Here is a 21,633-nt window from a genome sequence, read left to right as displayed (position 1 = left end):
AATCAGGTCCTGGGCAACTGGATCTAGCTGTGCATGTCAGTCTTCATTGCAGGAGAGTCAGACTAGGTGGCCCTTAAGTAGTCCTTAAGTGTCCCTTACAATTCTAAGGATTCTACAATTCTAACAACAACAACAAAAACAAAAAAGACAGAAATAGGAGGTTCTAGGAAGAAATAAGCAAGTTTTTGTTGTAGATTGTTTTTTTTTCCTATTTGCAATTACTTTCCTCCCCCTTCTCCACAAGTCTTACAGTATTTACAAAGCTTGTTTCAAAAGAAGTGGGGGAAGAAAGTCAACTTTTTCATATGTCAGAATTATTGTACAGTGGTTTCACTTCACTGAATGTCAGAATGCTCGTCTCCACTACTAGGTTGAGCAGGCTCTTAAGCCTCTGCAAACACAGTCTACTGGGTTTCCCTTACCCCACAGTACATGGAAACAGGCAGATAACATGCAATACCTGTTTTGCCATTTTTAAGCAAAAAGATTGCACATTAGCAGGATAATCTATTTGGGCAACAACTAGTTACCTGGCTGTTCTGCATTTGTCACCTTGTACATATTGTGCATATTGACATGCAGTTACTAGAAGAGTAAACTGCATTGTGAGATAACCAGTAGGGGGAAAAAGATGGATTAGTCTCCTGCTTTTTCTTTTCAAATGAGCAGCAGGTCATGACTGCTCTTGGATTTACAAATATTCTTCTTCAGTTTCCATTCATGAAGTAACAAGTTACCAAAACTGATATTCTTACCATGCACAAGCATGTATGTTTTGAAGACAGTATTACCAAGACCAACCTACCAGCATATTGCAACAGCATTGCACACTCACGCTGCAGAACCACCTCTAAGTCTTCTTCTGTCAGGTTTGACTGTGTCACTCAGTTTAACTCAACACACAATCGGAGTGCTTTATTTCTTCCTATGCCTCTAGTAAGCATCTTCAAAAACAAAAACAAAAAAAAAAAAACAACAACCCCAAACAAACAAAAAAAATTAGGAACTTGTTTACTTTATCAGTAATACAGGAAAAAGTGAAAGCATCAGACTCAAACCAACATTTAAGCATTTAAGTCTGGTTAGTGTAGAAGTTCTTTTCATGTAGAAGGGCCATGATCTCATTAGAATGAAGGAAAAGGAAGATCAGACACATGATCACATGATCCAGACTGTAGAATGGCTTCTCAGTTGCTTATTGAGAGCTCATCTTTCATATAAGTTCCTCCTATCACCAGTTAATTTCTATTGCAGAGGCAGTTTGTTATCTAGATTAAGAACAACCCTACTTTATCATTCACTGTAGTCCAGGAGCAACTTCTAAAGTTTCTAAAGTTAAAGAGATTAATTCACTACCACATTTCAGCTTTTTCCTTCCATATAAACTTTTCATAAGCATCAAGTGTGGGTGCCCTGACTTTAGGTTCCACTTCTCAGGATTATTTGGATAGGAGCGGAAGTCTTCACAAATTAACCGTTTTATGTCTCAAATGACACCAATGCCAAAACGGACAAGCTAAATCACTTGATTAATAGTGAAAAAGTATCTGGCATTGTATTCATCCCCTCAACAGCTTTGGTGTCCAAGCTTCTTAATTACTTTTTGGCATGCATCTTTTCAGAAGAGAAAGCTACTGATTAGATTCTGATGAAAACTACTCAACATTCAAGCTTCAGTACTGTGTAAGAGCTCATATGTTAAAAGCTGTTACAGAAGTAATAGGAATGCAATATACAACATAAAAGTAGAGCTCTAGCAAACATGTAGTTAACAAGTTTGTACAAACTTTAGAGACATTTCTGATTCATTATGTTAATACAAACTGATTTGGATAAGTAAATATTTAGTTATGTTTGAATGATTAAGCATGGTTTGATTTTTGACAAAGCTTTTCACTTTCCAAACAAAGTTGAAGTATTCCAGTATGAATTTATTTTAGTACAAACTAATGCTTCATCTTAGAAGTACCCTCAATATCAAGAGAGTGGAGAAAGAACAATTGTTTACCGAAGACAGATTAATCAGAAGCAAGTGTCCAGTCTTTTGGGCTAGGCTTAAAGAAATCCATAGCAAACCAATTGCAAAAATTATCTAATGAAACAGGGAGAAAGCATGACTGATTTGCATTTTAGTGAGTATTGTCTCATTTAGTTTTGAAGGTGTTTTCATCAGGTAGAAGAAGCAACATCAGAGTTTCCAACTTTATTTTGAAGCTCAACTAAACTTTAAAGCAGGTTAGCCCCGTGCCAGCTGTCTGACATGGGTACTTAGCTCCTGGGTACTGCTCTGTGCAATTTAACTGCAATCACTGGCATGCATCTGCACACACCACCTGTGAAAGAGCTCAAACAGGCAGCTCTAAACAAAGAGAAAGTAAAATTCCTGGCAAATGATTAGTCAAGGGCACCACCTTGGCAGTTGTACTGAAATAAATTATAAAGGTCAAAGCAGTCAGCTCTAATTTCCTAAAGACCTCTTTGAAGATCACACTTTGAGTTTGCAATAGCAGACTACACAGCTTATTCCAAGAGCAGGCAGCAATATATCAACAGGAATAGGGAGCTGTTTTTTTTCCCCACAAACTTCCAAGTTCTGATATAAATCTGCACATTAGCAGTACAATCATAACCATGAACATTAACAGCTGTGCTATCAGTTACTACTAATGGATCTACATGACAGACTGAAACTAGAGATTTTCAACTATTCAATGGTAAACTGACCTTCAAATAAAGTGTTTCTCGCACACAAACATTCCTGCTGGTCTGCTTTTGAGGCAAACACAGTTTAGATTGCACAGACTGCCTCTAAACCGTGTTGCACAAGGCAAGCTACTTTAGTATCTACCACCTACGGTTCAAAGGTTTTAGTTGTGTGTATATGTTTAGTGAGCAGACAAATAAATCAGCAAGGACAACTTCTTGGACTTGCCTAGTCATCAGGTTCTCCTAGTCCTACAAACCCAGGACTCTGAACTTCTATGTTCCAACCTACCACCATACTCAGATATAACTTCTAAGATATTTTTTTTTTTCCACTGACAACAGTATTTAGAAGTCAGTGTTTATAACACTGGGAGAAATCCACACTGCCCATCTCCAACGTAATAAGCACCACATCCAAGAAAAGTTGGGAGTAAACACAGGAAGCCAGAGCAAGCAGACTAAGAGCATTCTTGCACACACCCAGGATGATTACATGAAAGTGGGGGGCAATACTCCTCACTGAGCAAGAAGGCATGCAGATGTAAACTAGTTTAACCTGTCAAAGCAAGAGAATAAACCAACCAGCTGCACTGCACACTGCAACCAAGTTTAGCTACTAGAGGTTGGCATTTGCAGTTTAAATGAACTTGCAGGTGTTCAGCATGTCTTATAAATACCCATGCCAATGCTGCCTCTCTCTCTCTGTATTCAACCATCCTATTAAGAGGCAGTGTGGACTTCAAGAAAAATTAAAGAATTATTTGTTTCAATTTGAAGTTTCCTAAAATAAAAAAAAAAAACAAAAAACTCTGAGGACATTTTTCAGAGCTTCTAAGTGTGTACCGTGAAGGGTATTAACTCTAAAAAAAATAGCAAAAGTCTTAACAGTAAGGTCTTTTCAATATGTACTACACAACAAAAATATAGCAAATATTTTATGCAGAGTCAGAAGATGTTGAAATATCATCACTGTCTGCAGATCACCTGCAGTATCTTCTATTTGCTAAGAAACAGAGGTTATGAAAGACATTGCATTTATGCACATGTATAATACGTACAGCGGCTTACTTCTGAAGCTGTAATCACAGCTAAAATTTTTGCTGACAGGGCTAATTTGTCAAAAGAATGTTTAGAATTATGTTCTCATGCCCTCCTGTGCAATGAAGCTCAAATGACAATATGTTTATATATACAAAAATGTGTAAATACATAAAATCTAAAAAACTTGAACCAGAAGTCACCCAGATTTGAAATTCAATCCAGATTTTTCAGATGCAACCCACATGGTCAATAAATCCCATTACAAAGGGACACATCTGGCAATTATGAAATCCAGTTTGGAAGAGATTTAATATACAAACAAGACAAAAAATCCTTATACCCTATGTTTCTGTAAGAGACCAGAAACAAATCAACAATACTTAAATAGCAGAAGTTTTGAGAAACAAGACCTCCAAATTAATCAAAGGTCAATAAATGAATAAAAGCTAACAGATAAATGAGTTCAAGAAACTACATTATGCATTGACCCTTCTCTTTTTACAATGCACTATAAGGTACAGCTGGAGACGCAAACGGAAAAGCAAAGTTAAAGTATCTCAAAGAGAAAGCCTGCTTCGATGTTTTGAGGCCAATGATCAAGCTTTTCCAAGGGCTCAAGAAATATGGAAAGTTGTTAAGTATTCTTTTCAGTTTTAATAAGAAATTTAATTTTATAAACAAAACATAAATCAAGATATCTCAGCACCCACTTATCATACTGGGCATAGGAATCCAGATGCATCATATGCAGGAGGGCTTCTTAGGGAACACCAGGAGTCTCAAGATCTACTGAAAAGACAATGTGGCAGGTACAAACAATTCAACAGCTTTTCTTTTTTGACAATGTTGCTGGACAGGCCACGCAGGAAAGGTGCTTCTCTGAATGTTATTCAGCAAATATACTGAACTTATCAGACACATAAGCAGCACTGGAGGCAGTGACCACGTGATGCTAGGATTTCAGGGACAAAATCATCACAGCCTAAGAATCTTCCATCCCCTTGCACAAGAAAACAAATAGGAATAGCAAAAGATCTTGATCCAGCAAGCACCATCTGACTGAGTTCAGACCAAAAAAGCACAAGAGGTAGAAACAGACCATCTATCAAGGACAAGAATTGATGCATCACACAAGCATGCTGTAAAGAACAGCCAGGGCTGGAGCTGAAAAGACTACTCTATTCAACAGTAGAAGAAATTGAATAAGAGTAGCAGATGACAAGAATTCATACAGCTGTATGAAGACAGAACTTTACAGCTATTTTATGAATGGTAGAAGACTTCAGTTTTTAAGAAAGCAAGCATATTTGTTTTCTGTAGGGTTTCAGGCGAGATACCACAAAAAATGTCATTCACAGTAACTGCTGCACCACAATACAGTATTAAAAATACAAAACTGCATTACCTTCATAACCTACCTGCCAGTTCTCCATAGTTCTGGAGTATATCTGAATTGATTCTTAAGCATTATTAAGTTAAATTGATTTGTCCCAGTTAATTCATTTTTGAGATTTATGACCACTCATACAACAGCGCAACTTATGAGAAAGTTAGAACAAACATCACTTTTAAAAGTTAGGAGCCCATTGCTTTCCAAAATTGTAAGAAGTTGGATGCTACGTTATCAATATGTTTCACAATCCTTATCAGTTTTTGATTCTACAAGCTGACTTTATTTTTTTTTATAACTTCTACATTGTTTTGGGAAGCGATTTTTACAAACAGAAAAATTAAAGTATACTTTCTAATTTTAAAGTTCTATGCAGAACTTGTCTGAATTACATGTCCGGATGTAAACAGAATTTGCATTTCTTTCCTCCATAAGGCTATTAGCGTCTCCATGACAATACCGTGCAATATTATTCAGGAGACAATGAGTAGTAACACCGCATACTTCATATTACATCATTTATTCTCAACACTCTGTGGATAAAGTTCAAATAGTCTCAGTTTCAGTAAAGCCTTTTGTAAAGGTCAGGTGTAGTATGTTGTTTGTGTTACCAAGTTCGTAACACAATAAACAGAGGTGACAGCATAATCCTCAATGAAATATTAAAAAAAAAATTAAGCTGTACATAGCAGCTATTACATTGGTTAAGAACTAAAAATTATTCACAACTCTTCAGTACCTTAAGTTTGTTCTGTCTCCTTTGCTCACGTGTTTGTGCACCTTGATTATGAGTTTATCGTGAGTTTTTCCCCAGTGTTCAACATACTCCCCCTCTACTCTGCCCTGCTAAATCCTCATCTGGAGTACTGTGTCCAGTTCTGGGCTCCCCAGTACAAAAAAGACAGGGATCTCTTGGAAAGAGTCCAGCAGAGGGCCACAAAGATGGTGAAGGGCCTGGAGAAAGGCAGAGTGAGCTGGGTCTCCGTTCAGCCTTGAGAAAAGAAGACTGAGAGGGGACCTGATCCAGGTCTATAAATATCTAAGGTGTGGGCTGAATGCGAGGCCGGACTCTTTTCAGTGGTGAGTGGAGACAGGACAAGGGGAAGCAGCTGGAAACTGCAGCATAGGAAGTTCTGCACCAATGTGCGCAAGAACTTCTTTACAGTGAGGTGACGGAGCACTGGAACAGGCTGCCCAGGGAGGTGGTGGAGTCTCCTTCTCTGGAGATGTTCCAGACCTGCCTGGATGCCGACCTGTGCAACCTGGTGTAGGAACCTGCTTTGGCAGGGGGGTTGGACTCGATGTCTGAAGGTCCCTTCCAACCCCTACGATTCTGTGACCTACAAAACTACACTAGACATTCAAGCTTACAAGCTCATTTTGGACAAGTGAAACCAGCAAATATAGTAAAGTACACTTAAGAGAGAAACAGCAGAATATTTATTTACAGCTCCTGCTGGCAAATATCTATGGTTTCTATCAACTCCTTCCAGTGCATGAACACTAACAAGATTCATGAACAATCTGCCACAGACTAGTTAGGGAAGTATGCCTTACGACTAACAAAGAATGGAGAAGTCATGTGTCCTTCCTGAATCCTCTATGCCTACTCCTCTTTCAGGAATTCGGGTAAATTGCCGATCATTTTAATAACCCAGCACACCTACCCCTGTTCTACCAGGCCCTGCTTTGTTCAAGTGAGAGATAAAACAGCCATTTGGCAAGTTACTATCTTTAATAATACTAAAGAAAGTATCTGTAAGGCAATCATACCAAGACATGCATTTGTGCTGTTTATGAGAACTGACATGTTAATTACTCACCACTAACAGGAGATCAGCTTGTTTTTCCCTCCACCCCTTAATTCAGAGACATGAACACTCATCCTTTGTATAGACTACTTTTCTAAAACACTAAAAACAAGCAGTATATCCAATAATGAACTTACACAGTATGGTATTCTTTTCCACAGTACAACTACATTTAAAAATATATCCACATCTTTGTAATCTCTTTGTAATCTCCCATCTGAATAAGTATTAGAAGCTCTGCACATGACTAGCTGGAATTGAACACAACAATACTTTCATAAAAGTTTCAGAGCATATTTTTACATAAATTACTCAGTCTAAAATTATTTGAAGTTCTGTACACCAGCTTCTGTATCAAAACTAACTTAAATGCCAGAGAATGCCTGAAGAAAGGGTTCTCCTACCAGCAGGTAGGAAAACACTACTTACTAATACCCACACTCATCAACTTAAGAATTTCTAATTTAAATAAAAATTACATTTTAATGTAATATACATCAACTTCCATATGCAGCTTTCAACAAGATATGAATGATATTTACACTTGTATACTTATTGTGATCCTCAGCTTAGTTTAACCAACAGTATTAATGGAAGTGCAAGTATACCACAGAAGTTGTCAAGGGGCGAAAGCTAAAGCTACCAAACGCTGAAGACAACCGTTTTCAGAGTAAAAGAAGATACAGAATTCAAGAATTAGCATAATCAAGTTCAGGCTAGTCACTTGAACTAACTAAAATCCAGTGCTACCTTAATCAGTGTAGACAACCAAGCAGAACTCCACTGCAATATCTTCATTTATAACACAAATATGTGCACAAATATAATTCAAGTGTATCTTTACTCAAGACCTCCTGCAATTCAGCAGGCTCCCAGTTGTACTTGAAATGATAGTATTCATTTGATGTTTGCAACAAAACATGCAGTGATGCTTATCCAAATCACTAAGCTTCTACCCAGCTTGGGAGATGAAAAGAGAGATCAGAACAGCACAGCAAGCATAGTTTAAGTACACTATAAATTTTTACTCTGGAAGTGGTTTTCTCACTATCAATTAAAAAAAAAAAAAAAAGTAAATAAAGTTTAGATTTTTTCTGTGTTCAGTCTCCCAAGTTATATTACTACCCAGTCAGCATGTCCAGATCAGAACCTGTGATTTCATACACTATGAACTCATCATACCCAAGACATTACCAAGCCATGAAAGAGGTCTCAGAACCAAGCCTACAAGATCACTTAGACTCACCTTCCTTCATTGATCTTTGCTTTGTCTCCTTGGCACGGGAAGTTCTCAATGTAACCCAGACTGCAGTTGATCTGTGTCCAGTCAGGCTGGCACACCGCAAGGAAGTGAGGACGCAGTCTGCCTATGGAGTACTTGGCAATGTCCGTCAGTGACTGGCTAGCAGCTGCTCCAAAAATGAAGGTTCCAATGGCTTTGTAAATAGTGGCTACGTAGTTATTTCTGACAAATGAGTTTGAGTGCAAATGGTTATAAAAGACAGAGAGAGTCTCTCCTAAGATTATCTGAAAGAGAAAGAAGGACAGCAGTTAATCACTTAAAAAATACTATTGTTAATAATCAAGCTGATTTATTTCAGATTAAAGAAAACTGGGTTGCAGAATTTAAGCTCCCAAGAAGTTGACAGTAATCATTTCTAAAACTTTAAACACATTATTATTTAAAATAAATCATTTTTGCCCTACATTGCATCACATTGCACTTTATAAAAGCAAGTTGTACAGGTAAGCTGATTCTCAGAATATTTATTTCAACAAAGCTTCCACTGGGTAAAATTCATTCATACGTTTGACAAAAGCTGATGAAAAGTATTCTCTCCAATTTTATATTCCATCCTACACTGACTTTTCACTACTTTAGTATCTGTTAAACAGAATTCTTCTGTCTTATCAGGTTTTTCATGGTTTTTTGTTTTGTTTTGTTTTGTTTTTTTTGTGAAGCCAGAAACCATTCTGAAGTGAAGATTTTCACATGTGAAAGGCCAATTATTTAAACAAAGTAACCTCCTAATCCTTAAGAAAAGTTTATCTTTAGGGGAGAAAAAGCTCAAAGGATTTCTCATATTGTGTGTTCAAAGTATATGCATCATGAACTTATTAAGTATTGATAGGAAAGGAGACTTTTTCCTCCAACATCTGCCTCTGGCAGAGAGCATGTTTTTCTTAGAACAGGTATATAAATCTTCAGTCCCACTGCTTATATTACTATTTCATCCAGAGTGGCTGGATATGAGTCAGCCAGCCCCATTTTATATAGAAAGGCTCTTCTACAGGAATAGATTAGATATATGTGTATAAAGTCACTTTCAAAAATCCTAAGGATTCAGTGATAGCTCCATCTATCATTTACAAGAGTGACACATCCATGATATCAGAAAGGCAGAGACTGTGTGAATTAAGCTATACAAAAAGGCACTGACACCCGAGGAAAGTGGCTGTCAGTAGTCCGCACATGTAAAGCAGGCAGACATGTTAATAAGGGTACACAAACAATTTTTTTGCATTCTGCACCCTGCTGGAACATTAACTGAAGCAGAGAAACACCAAAACAAGGACAAAAAGCTGGAAAAAAAAAATCTACATTTCAAGCACAGAAGTCAGTATGTTCTTAAAACAAATCCTAGAGATACCTCTTAATGAAGTAAACTGAAACAAAGTATTACAGCCACAATTAATCCTATTAAAAGAACAAGGCTGAAAAGCTTAAAGAAGGGCTCAGTTAAGATGACAAAAAGTGATATCACTACAGCTACATCACTGGACTCACAGCATTCATCTGCAGTGGTCTACGTAAAAGCACTGAGGATAAGACACTAATACTTGCTTTTAAGTGTCTGACTTGATGATTTTCTGGCAAGACTGTTTTCATTTCACCACTAAAAGATCTCTAAATGTTCTGAAGGTGGCTTCATTAGACAAGCATGTATACAGACTCACATGGAGACTGGATAAAAATCAAAGGAAATACATTCATTAAAAATTACTAAGTTCATTGAAGCCTTTTCTGACTCAGACAGGCCCTCATCTAAAAGTGGCCAATAGGAAAGTATTTTTCTGTTCTTCTTTCTTACTTCTGTTTTAACCACTGCTAAAATGAAATAAACTAGATGGACCTCAGCTGTGACCAAGTACGGCTGCTCTTATGGAGTACTGACTACCAGCATGAGCAGAGTGAAAGAAGTGGTCCTACCATAAAAGGCAAGATCTTCCAGCACAGATCTCTTGCCAGTTAACTGAACAAACAGTAAAAAAAAGTTTCTGCTGTATTTCTTTTAAGTTCTTGAACCATAGGCTTTCCTCTTACACACACACACACAAAAAAAAAAAAAAAAAAAAACCACAGTAAGCCAGTTCTGGTTCCCAGTTCTCACATTTCTACAGATGCGGAAAAAAGATCCCATCCAGGAGCACACAACCTACATGTTGACATGTTTGAACCTAGAAAAAAATCCCTGTCTTGAGTATTTGTACAAGAGTCAGACTGCCATAGTATTCTCTGATTTGTAACCCAGAGAAGCAGTTAGCCAATATTCTGCTTCTTTTCCTGTTTTAATTTCAAGAATATACTTGGATAAATTGTTAAACACCTAAAGACCTTATCTGGCATGAAAGTTTCAGTTCTGCTCAAATTGTAACGTGAGCAACTCTGATGACAATCAGCACATAGATACAGTGAGCTGAGTATATAAGTTTTCTGACATATCTGAACTGTGATGCTGAAACCTCACCTGGAGGGCAGTCACACAAGATATAGGGCATGAAACGATTAACTGGTGAGCTCCAGACTTACTCTCAACTGATGACATGTTCATGCCACTTCAGGCATTAGCACTGATACTTCTTGCTTACACTTCCAGGAGCCCTTTCACTCAACTCAGCAGAAACCTAAAAGCTATTTTCAACCAGATTAAGGATTTCCAGTAGCTTTCACAATTCAGTGACACTGTAGGTGGCAAAAGACAGTGCTGTAAGTGGAACCTGCCTTTTTCCTCAATAAGAAGCTATTACGTTGGCTCACCTGGCAGAGTACAACTAAATCTCAAGGGGCAGAGTTAAAATATGCTCGAATCAGTTCATTTAAGCTAGGAGTTGCAGTCAAAGAGGGAGATCCTGAACTGCCTCATCCCCTTCAATGGATACTTAGCAGTTGCACAGGGAATATTACCAGTTTGCTGATTCAACGTGAAAGGAAGACAACCTTAGGAACTCAGTTGATTCAAATGAGGTGCAGAATAAAAGTAAACCCTGGCATTAACTCAAACATAAATGGATTCTGTGTGAAGGTGCAACTTCTGGAAAAAAATTCCCTGGCTACTCATTCTTTTTTTTGTAGGGTTATGTTTGTGGTTAGTTCTGATTGAAGTCAAAATTTTGAGGGTTTCTATTACTAGTTTATTCAAGAAGTTTGTACTTAAGTTACACTTCTATATGTGGAAGAACTTCCAATGATTGTGCAGCAGGTAGGAAAGCTGACTAATATGTTATACTAAATTGTCTTCTAAAAAGAGCAGTTCCCAGAACAGGAGTATTCAAGACAGTCATTTGGTACACATCTGTGTTATTTTCAATCAATAAGGAACTAATTTTCCGTATCTCAAGCCACAGAATTAAGTAACTTAAAAAGACAACTACTGTCATAATCCTACCATGTTCTTTTTCTGTTCTCCAACTCCATTTGTTTGGCTTCAAAAAGCAGAAATTTATCAAGTTATCTTTTTTAGAACACCATTACTACTGCATTAATACCTAGTTGAAGGGCATTACTTTGAAGCTGGGAAATCCTACAGAACAGTTTTAGAGATCTGTATTAACAGATTCCCCCTCCTTCCCACCCCCTCTGAAACCAAATGCAATGAAAAAAAGTTTAACTTACAACAATTATACTGAAAGGAACAATTATTCCTGCTAACAACTTATAAGAAATGGTGTCCTCTTTGTATGGATAGCGGATGGATTCATCACTACAGAAAACTCCTCTCTGGAAGGGGATACGTCTTGAACTGAGAATTGCAAAAGGCAAGCCAGCTAGCAAAAAGGAAAAAAATACATTACAAAAGCAATATTAAATCTGTAGTGATTATTACACCCCCAAATATGTAAAGAGAAGTGCATAAAGAGGAAGAGGCATGCAGCAAGTCAGAAAGTTATGCACTTTGCCCGATGACTGCCTTTTTGTTTTTGCAGCTCCCTGGAAAGGCTGCTGAATCATACATACAAGCATAAGGAAGGAAGATAGGATTTCTTTCACCTTCATATTTGTAGCACATCAAGCACGAAAGCAGTCTGAAACCACGAATGAGTAAACAGTTCAGCGACAGCCACTGAGTTATTCAATTTGCTGCTACTGCCACAGTTATTCACTATTCACTTACATTGCAGTGAGCAACAATTGTCCCTTTAGCTCTTTTCTGGCCAGGTTGAGAAACTAGGAGAGCAGAAACTCTCATTTCATAAAAGCAGAAAATGCGTGCTCCTCAGGGAGTGCAAAAGCAGAGGGAGTTTTTAGGAAGGAGGGAAGGGTTGACTACTTGTGCATACAAGAAGCCTCCTCACTTCACACACTCACTGGACAGGTCCAAGGAACAATGTGGTCACTGCACATGCCCAGCAGCCTCAGGCTTGGAGATATTATTCCTATCTTCCACAAAAGAAGTTTCTGACTCACCCTAAGCACAAGATGAAGATGAAATTGTTTGCAGCTCAGGAGACCTGCAACACTAACTAAAACTGGTCATTTGAAAGCAAAGTTCACAAGAAGCTCAAAATAGAGCAAAAATTCCCACAAACAAGTAGAGTCACATTTTCTAAGCCTGATCCTTCAGACATGACACACACAGACTCCGCAGGCACTGCCTGTATTGAGATGAACTACCTCAGAAAGAAGTGACTGTATAATAAAAAAGAAGTGGGAGGCTACCAGGAATATTGAACAAAACTGTCTTTTTTTGATTTAGTGACATTAAGTGTTTAAGAGCACTTGCTCAAAATTCATTAATATCACATACAAAATGCATACCAGCTTAGAGTTAAAGAACATTTGCAAGGAGAAAGCGTTATCTACCAATCTACCATCCTTATCACAAGGATAAAAACCAGCCTCTTTGCTGCCTGCCAGAAGGATGCTGTTGAAGTCACATTTCCCCTGACAGAGGTTCTGAGGAGACACAGTCCAGCTCTTCCTTTCCATATACACACATCAACCACCCTCAAGTGTCTACAAACTAAAGTAAATATAGAAAGAATTAAAAAAAGAAAAAAAATGCAGGGGAAAAAAAAAAAAAGGATGGATTAAAAAAGAAAAGCATAGCAATCAAGTAGTAATAGAATTGAGTGGTAGGAAGAGCAGGGGCACACCAAGTTAATGCTCAGGTTTAAAAATAAAAAATAATAATAAAAAAAAAAGATTTCTCCCTTTTTAAACTCCACCAAAGTCCTCCAAACTAAGCCTAACTCTTGTGCCAGGCACAGATGAGGAGTACTTCAGTTACACCAGTGATTTGCTTCAGATCTTGCTCTTCACATTATGTTGAAGTAACTGTTTTAAATAAATGCTCCACTTTAAAACCAGAAGAACAAACAACAAGCTAATGACTCACAAGATGAGCACTTCCTTGAAGTGATCCCTAACGAGTGTGATACAGCACAGCCATAGTGCAGTAGTTTAGAGCTCCTGATAGCACCCAGCTGGGATACTTGGGCACATCACGATCAGGTGTAGTCTTTATTGCTACAATTATAAAATTTAATAGCATGCAGAGCTTCCTGTTACTTCCAGGGAAGAAAAAACCTGCCACTGTGAAAAGGAGCTATTACCAGTTCCACACCAGAGAGACTATGATTGACCTAGTGCTGGAAGCCATCCAGGCACACCAGTGGAACAGAAAAAAGACAGAAGCACAGGTTAAGAGCTGAGCCAAGCCAAAGCCTATCCAAAACACTGAACCATTCAGATACCCGCCAGCAGAGAACCCTGAGAGCTCAGCTGTGCTGTGCAAACACAGCCTTTCTACCAGTGGGGAAAAAAAAAAAAAAAAAAAGCTGTCCATTCATCCTAATAAGAACAAAATGGATTTGGAAGACACCACAGCCCTCATTTCTGCCCTCCCCCTGTGCTGGTGTTATGACAGCATACCTGTACATCATCAGCTGTTTGGTAATTAGCTACATTGTGTGACATGAGTGAACCTGCTGATTGTTAACATAAAGAGTAACAGAATTAAAATTCTGTTTTTGCTCTGCACATATGAAGATTTGATACTTCTTTAGATCTAAAAAAAAAAAAAAAAAAAAAAAAAAAAGAAAAAGATGTAAAGATATAAAGAAAAAGGCTTATTTTCACACTGGTGATTTTTACAGGTTTACCCTTTTAGGTTAGATTCAATCGCAGGAAAGCTGTTGCTCACAAAATTGAGTTCAGCCTAAAAACACAAGTCACAGAATGGCTGAGGGACTTCTGGGTTCATGTGGTCCAACTCCTACCCAGGAAGGACACCCAGACCAGGGCGCCCAGGACCATGTCTGGATGGTTATCAAAACCTAAAGTCTCTGCTCTCCTAGTCAGGTGCTGTCACTGGCACCAGGTCACCAGCTATGTATTACTCTTCTTAAAAGTATGCTTTATGAAAAATAGCATCAAGGTGACTTACTACTCATTTCCTGCTACCCCAACTTCACTTACTTACAGTTTTTATCAGCACAAAGACAGCAAGCTTCCAGAGAGCTTGGGTTATATTTATTTTGTTATGTTTTGAAACTGCATTCTTTTTTGCAAAGAAAAGGTGTCTGAAACGTGTGCCCACTCTTCAGCAATACTGAGTTTATGCAGTAATTAGTCTGCAATTCCTTGCAGCATTATCCTATATCAAGTCAATGTAAACAGAATAGTTAAGTTTAAGTGAACAAGTTAAAGTTTGTGGTTGTTTTGGTTTTTAAGCAAATAGGAACCATCTAAATTAAAATGTCTTCTCTTTCATAATTTCATTTCCCTCACTTGAGTGAGACACATTTTCATCAGTTTGGTACATCATTCAGTTTAATGTTCCACTGCTTGAGTTTACCAGACTCTTGATCTAGCAAAATAAAAAGCATGGTTATAGAACTTCACTCTAGCACTCAAACTTCTTTCTAGACCAAAAAATTCCACCAATCTTTCTGGATTCTAAGCACTATTACTGAGATAAAAAACATAGCATCAACTATTGTTGTACACTTGTAACTTGCAAATTCGGAATGGACTACTCAAAAAAACAGTTTTAAGTATGAATCTACAGAATTAATTGTTTTAGACAGCTTCTGTAGCTGAAGATCACTAAGTGTTTGCAAACACTCCTATTTAGCACAAAAGTCAACATTTCCAAAAGTTACAGCCAATAAAACTTAGGTAGGACAGAACAATTTCATTAAAGACATTCTTAAAAGTTCTAGATATCTACCTGGAATACAGCATATTTAATCTACTTTCTTCTTTTAAATACACACAATTCATTTTGCTGCTAGCTGGTTTCAAGGGAAGGAAAGCAAAGAATTCAAATCAGAGAGGCAACTACTGTTTCTGACAAGAAAAATAGCTCAATATTTGGGCTTTTGTTCTGTTTTTAAATGATCCAAAGTTTGATTTTTAAAAGATCCAAGGTTTGATTTTTTAAAAACAGATCAAGAAATCCCCCAAAACCAAGCTCAGTATGTAAACTGAAATCCTTTCAAAGGTACATCTTAAGTACTTTTGCAGCGCAAGTTTGGCTTTCACAGATACAAGCAAAACAAGCTGTGGAAGTGACATAAAAGCACTGAAAGAGACATGCCCCTTAGTACAAGAAGCACAAAGTTAGCCCTACAACTGTGATAGACATGTTACTTATTTTACCCTCACAGATACCAGTTCCAGAGGATAGGAATGAGCTTTCACTTTATGGCAGCAATTTCTAAATTATGAAGCCTGCAGAGGACTAGAAATGACTGAAGATTAAGTGACACTGTGTTCATAATAGTATAGTTGTCATTAACATCAAGATCTTCTTAAACAAAATCACAGACCAAATGTTAAAGGTTTTAGAGCTGTTATACTTCCTAGTCAGGAGATTTATCCACCTAAAACGCACAAGATTTTTTTCCTCAAGAAGAGGTTCAACAGTGGATCACTAAGGTGGGGCAGGGGAGAAGGGGGGGGGGGAAGGGGGGAAAGGAAACATCTCTGTTCATTTTACATACTTGCACATTGTCAAGCTATGTGAAAGGAAAAGCCCTACTTTTTCTACAGATATCAGTTTTTCCCCTCAAACAAGCTATAATTTCAAAGGGAAAAGTCTGGCAACATTTAAAAAAAAAAAAAAAAAAGAATTACTAAAAAAAAAAAAATAATCAATTGGGTTCAAAGTTTCACATGAAAGTAAAATAATAATAATAGGGAGTTATCTTTTAAGTGCAAGGGTCATTAAAGGCTCTCTCTCTGTCAAATACTTCTCATACAATAACACCAAAAAGCACCTCATACGTATACTTTATTTTCCAAGTCACTTGTAACATTGTGAGGAAAATGCCTACAAGGAAGATGACAAAAGGTATGCTAAGAAAAATTATAAGGTTAGAAAAAGGTTACCAGTAGGGTAATCTCAGGTCCTAGTCATGATAGCTAGTGTTATGCAGCATATAATTCATTAATAATTCTTGTTGACAATTCTTTGATACAGTGGAAGACCAAGGTCTTCCAGTTTTATCTGAAAAACTACTCTAAGGACATGGGAACACAAGGAGATTTGTGAAACAATAAGTTCAGAGTCATGCACATAGAGTTAAATTACTCATACGTTGGAATGACAAGCTCCCACAGCTCATCTAAGGGGGAAAAACTTTATTTCCTATGGTTGTAACTACTGTAATAGAGCAGACATGAGAAATGCTAGTGCCTTTGGAAAAACCTAATTAGATAGCCAACAACAATTTTTTTCTGATACAGCATTCAAACAGTTTGCAAATTTATCTAATCTTACATGATGACAGATGGACTCCTAAAGTACATTCTTCATTATCTCAAAAATGAAAAGAGTTGGAATTTGCACAGTACAATAGAACACGAGGGCTGTAAATCAACTAATTGCATTGGCAACAGATAATATAATAGCAATCCATCAAAACGCAAGAATTAAAGAACAACAAATACAAACAGCTGTTACAAGTATACACTGTAAGGTAAATATTCTGAAAGTCTTTCAGACAGAATTCAGTAAGTAAAAATACAAGTACTTCAGCTGATAAGACTAAGTATTTCCTAGTTACATCACATACTTCTCTTGTCCAATGCAGTCATCCAATCTAATGGATTAGACTTCCACTCAAGCTGTTACAATTTCTGACCGATTGTATTTTTACTTTTCAGTAAATACTCTGCAGAAGTCCATTCTTTTCATGTTTCTAGTCTTGATCAGGTTCCTACATCTATGCGTGAGCACTATGGTTTTTCTACAGAGAAAGGCAACAAAATTAAATTGATTTGTCTCTGCGGGCTGAGACAAAGAATAAAGACAGCAAAACCACCACCACTTCAATCCTATAATCTAATGCCAACTTCACTAGTACAGCTACAAACTAGAAAAGATCTAATCTTCCTGTGAAAAAGATTCCATAGAAAAAACTAAGATTGTCTCCTTACACCAGAAATTCAAATCAGAGTGTAAGTTAAACAATTCCCCTGCATATTTTTAGAGATTCACTACAAGTTGTCAGCAAAAACATCCGTAGTGTTTATCTGTACAACACCAGAAATCCTGCCTGGAAATATGTGCTTTGTGACAACTTAAGGCTTTACAGCAGAGAATCACTCCATACAATCACTCACATTCTGCAGGAGTTGGTAAAGGTTTCACACAGCTCTTTGCCGACAAAGTTAGACTTCCACTTCCTCAGGTAACGGGACAACTCTACTTTCTATTTCTTAAAAAGAAAATTATAGCTAAAGAGGGCATCTAGCAAGAAGTGGAATTATGTCATTAATCCCTGCCTCATCAAGATCAACTGCAATATTTTGTCATTCAACTTCATGCAGAAGAAAAGGGTAAAAAACCCAGCTCTCTTCACAAGTAATTTTCTGCATAAGGCAGAACAGCAAGTGTGATCAGGTGAGCCAGAGGCTGAAAGACAGACTATCCAAATAACCATTTGCTTTCCATAATGCAGATGTCTTTTTTTCTTGTTTTCCTCAACTTCTTCCCACAAGTTCTTTCTATTTCGTGAGGAGATAGAGCTGAGGTTAAGTCCAACTTAGAAAACATGTGTCCTGTTCAAGTTTAGTATGAGGACAAAGATTGCACAGAAATGCAATTTATCAGCTTTTCCTTGCTTAGCATTAGATACTATTACTGGTGTGAATTTATTTTTAAGTCAGATCCGTTCACAAAAGTCTTATTGCCAGGATAAGATGTTGACTAGGTATAGATAATCAAAGCTACTTCCAAAACACTTTTGTGAGTCAGCTCTGTCGTTGCTGAAGACTTTGACTTCCAAAAACTTATGCTGCCTTGCAATCAAATCTCAAGCCTACAATGATACTGTCCAGTAGAAGAAATCAGCCCGAACGTCTGATTCTCCTGTTCCCAGCAGGTCAGATTTCCTCCTTCCACTTGATAATGACAAGCTTGAAATTAAAAAGCATTCAGTTGGACTCCACCTAAAATTCAGCAACAGAAACTTAGGTCTGAACAGTTTGCCTTAGCTCTTAAGTTTTCAGCGGGCACGAAGGTTAGTCTTCACCTCTTGCAAAAGGTCAAAGAACTGCCTACAGACAATTCCAGAATTCATCCTACAACCCTATTCTCTTTTCCTTCCAAGTTCCAGCAATGAAATACAAATACAATTTAGATATCCCTTGCTTCGATAGAGTCCCATCAGCTTCAAAGTCAGATCTTTTCAGAAAATACTGTAATTAACTTTTATTCTATAACTTCCACTACTTTATGAAAGTGATATTTTATAAGGAGTTAATTCGCTTAGAAATACCTCCAATGTTTCCTCCCCTCTCCCTACAACACAGGTATTTTGGAAATAATAGTTACATGTTACAACTCTTTGAACAGACGTAATAAAATTCTACTATGAGAATCCTACAAGTGCAACAGAAGCAAAATGTTATTAGAGATTATTCTGTTCTGATAAGTCTTATTCAAATTTATAATTTCAGAGACATTGTCAATTGAAATTGCAGTAGTAGTCTTCACCAATTACTGGAAGTTTATGGTTAGGTACGTTTGCCATAAGGTCAAGAGTTCCTCTCCCATTTTAGAGAGAAAATAAGAGGAAAAAAAAAAAAAGGAGAAAAGCTGACTTTCTAGTACAGAAATAAATCCTTTAAATATGACAGCGGAGCTTAAAGGAAAAATAATCAAGCAATTCAATGCATAATTTAAAGTAATTGAAGTGCCTCTTTAGAAGTTCAACACTGCCAGGGAACACTATTGCTAGTTCACTTCTACACATCAATTTAGACACACATGAATGCTTGTGAAAAAGAATGTATAGCAAATTGACAGATTCAGACTGCTTTTCTCAAAAAATGGAACTGAATGGAACTGATGACAATTCTGTTGGTGCCTCAGAGCACTTCCATTCTGTTCTGCTGCTGTGAGGTTGCTGAGAACCGCTTCAAATGGGGAGATTGGTGGCCTTGCCTATGGCAGGGGGGTTGAAAATTCACGATGCTTGAGGTCACTTCCAAACTGGGCCATCCTGTGATTTTGTTATATTTTTTTCATTCACTTTCTCTGCAACTTTAATAAACAGGCATTTAAAGTTTGAGTAATAAGGTATACAGATTTCAGACATGTTTTAAGTGACCTTCCCGTTCTTTAATCAGTTCAACATATACTTTTCACAGATTCACAGAATGTCAGGGATTGGAAGGGAACTTAAAAGATCACTCAGCCCAAACCCCCTGCTCATCCAGAGCAGGAACACCTAGATCAGATCACACAGGAGTACATCCAAGTGGGTTTTGAATGTCTCCAGAGAAGTAGACCCCACAACCTCTCTGGGCAGCCTGAATTTTCTCCCGATTAACCGGACATTCAAATTTCTCAGAAGACCAGAAATGATTATGACTCTCTAATATTGTTTGGTCAACCACTGCAAACAGACAAGATAGAATAATCTTTAGCCTGAACTTCTGAGTAGTTAGATTTTGATTCTCTAAAACTGTACTAAAACTTGTCTAAAATCAGGCTTGAAATATTCTTAAGAAATCTACTGCAGTGTTAAAAACATTCTTTGTACAAATCATGTGGTCTTCAAAGGACAAAAGACTAAGCCTCTTTTCTGCAAGCCTCTGTATTTTCCAGCTTCTGTATCCCATTTTGAAGGGTTTAAGGAGTCCTCACATTTTTTAAACACAAGCCACGATGTTCAAATTAGACAAATTTAGTGAAAGTATATGAAAGCAACACTCACTAAGTACAGATCTGTGTACTCCACTAAAGTGGAAATCTTATCACCACAAACATTCAGACTAACTCACTGTGAACAAAAGACAGATTATTTGTCTCATAGAACTTCGGAAGTCTGTACTATTTTTCTCCCCAAAGATAATGAACTAGGCTCACTAATGCAGCAAATCTATTTCTTTGTTGTTGCTGTTCCTGAAGCAAATAAGATTAGAGTTACTAGCAGTTAAGAGATTAGTACTGGATTTTCTGTGCAGACAGCAGTAGCTAACTGCATCTTTCACATGCATATGACCATTTATAAATAAGATCCCATATATACAGGACTTTCCCTTTATAACCTCTCTGTTGGCTTCAACTCAGTAAAATCATAGTGCTGTAATCTTGGAATGTATTCATTTTACTCCCATCACCAATGCTTCCTATATATTAGCTACTTACAGATAAAATGGGCAGGGTGAACCCCACTGTGTAGAGGACAGTGGATGTGATGGTACTGTCATGGAACGGATACTTGATGCTGTCATCATTACAGAAAAAGCCTCTCTGATACGGTTTTATTTTGGCCAAGTTTAGAACACCAAGAGGTAAGCCAGCTGTTGGGGGAAGGAGAAACAAAAACAACAAAAACAAAAAACAATACATGTGGTTAAATCAAAAAACACTTTTAAACATGCATGGAAGAAGATACCAAACATGCAAAACTCAAATTTCCCACGTCACAGTAAATGATCATGCAACAAACATATTTACCAAATCCTTTTTATAGACATTTATCATATATTTGCTCACTTCAGAAAGATTCTGATATCACCCACCAGATGTAGAAGTTTAGTAGAGCTTTTAAAATCCTCACACACTGTACCAAGATTATCCTTAAGAATAGTATTTGCCACTCACCTGACCAGCCAGCTATTGAGGGTACGCTGCCTTCTATTTGCCCTTTTATGTCCTTTCCTTCACCACCAACCTATGACATTGGCTTGTATCTAAATTACCAGCCCTGTTCTACTTAATCTGGCCAGTATTTACAGAGATACATACAGTCTGTGTTTTTTGTGGGCTTTTTTTGTGTTTCTTTTTTCTTTTGAGCAGAGTAGTTAAAGATTTCATGCAAGTATGTTTCATGCAGGTAAGATAACAGAACTTCAGAGACACTAACAGGAGATAGGGACATTTAGGACTGGCAATAAGATTTTTAGTTTTAAAAGTTGCATTTGCACAGCAGTACTGTACGAAA

At 37.3% G+C, this 21,633-nt stretch overlaps 1 protein-coding gene across 2 annotated transcripts in view; it reads right to left on the bottom strand.

The window, feature by feature from the left end:
* Positions 1 to 21,633, bottom strand: part of PLPP1 (phospholipid phosphatase 1) — a 55,642-nt gene that overhangs the window by 20,932 nt on the left and 13,077 nt on the right. Inside the window, exons 2-3 of one of the 2 annotated variants that reach the window (XM_052670615.1) lie at positions 11,843 to 11,994; positions 8,195 to 8,475 (exon numbers count right to left, since the gene is read on the bottom strand). In XM_052670615.1, coding sequence (XP_052526575.1) covers positions 8,195 to 8,475; positions 11,843 to 11,994 — 433 coding nt within the window. Of the gene's footprint in view, positions 1 to 8,194; positions 8,476 to 11,842; positions 11,995 to 20,834; positions 20,990 to 21,633 lie in introns of both variants that reach the window. The other variant, XM_052670614.1, reaches the window with a different exon arrangement.

The sequence above is a fragment of the Tympanuchus pallidicinctus genome, unplaced genomic scaffold (assembly GCF_026119805.1).
Source record: "Tympanuchus pallidicinctus isolate F22 unplaced genomic scaffold, pur_lepc_1.0 scaffold9, whole genome shotgun sequence".
In the NCBI taxonomy this organism is placed as follows: domain Eukaryota; kingdom Metazoa; phylum Chordata; class Aves; order Galliformes; family Phasianidae; genus Tympanuchus; species Tympanuchus pallidicinctus.
The sequence above is the reverse complement of the archived record's forward strand: the minus strand, read 5'-3'. Positions and strand labels throughout refer to the sequence as shown.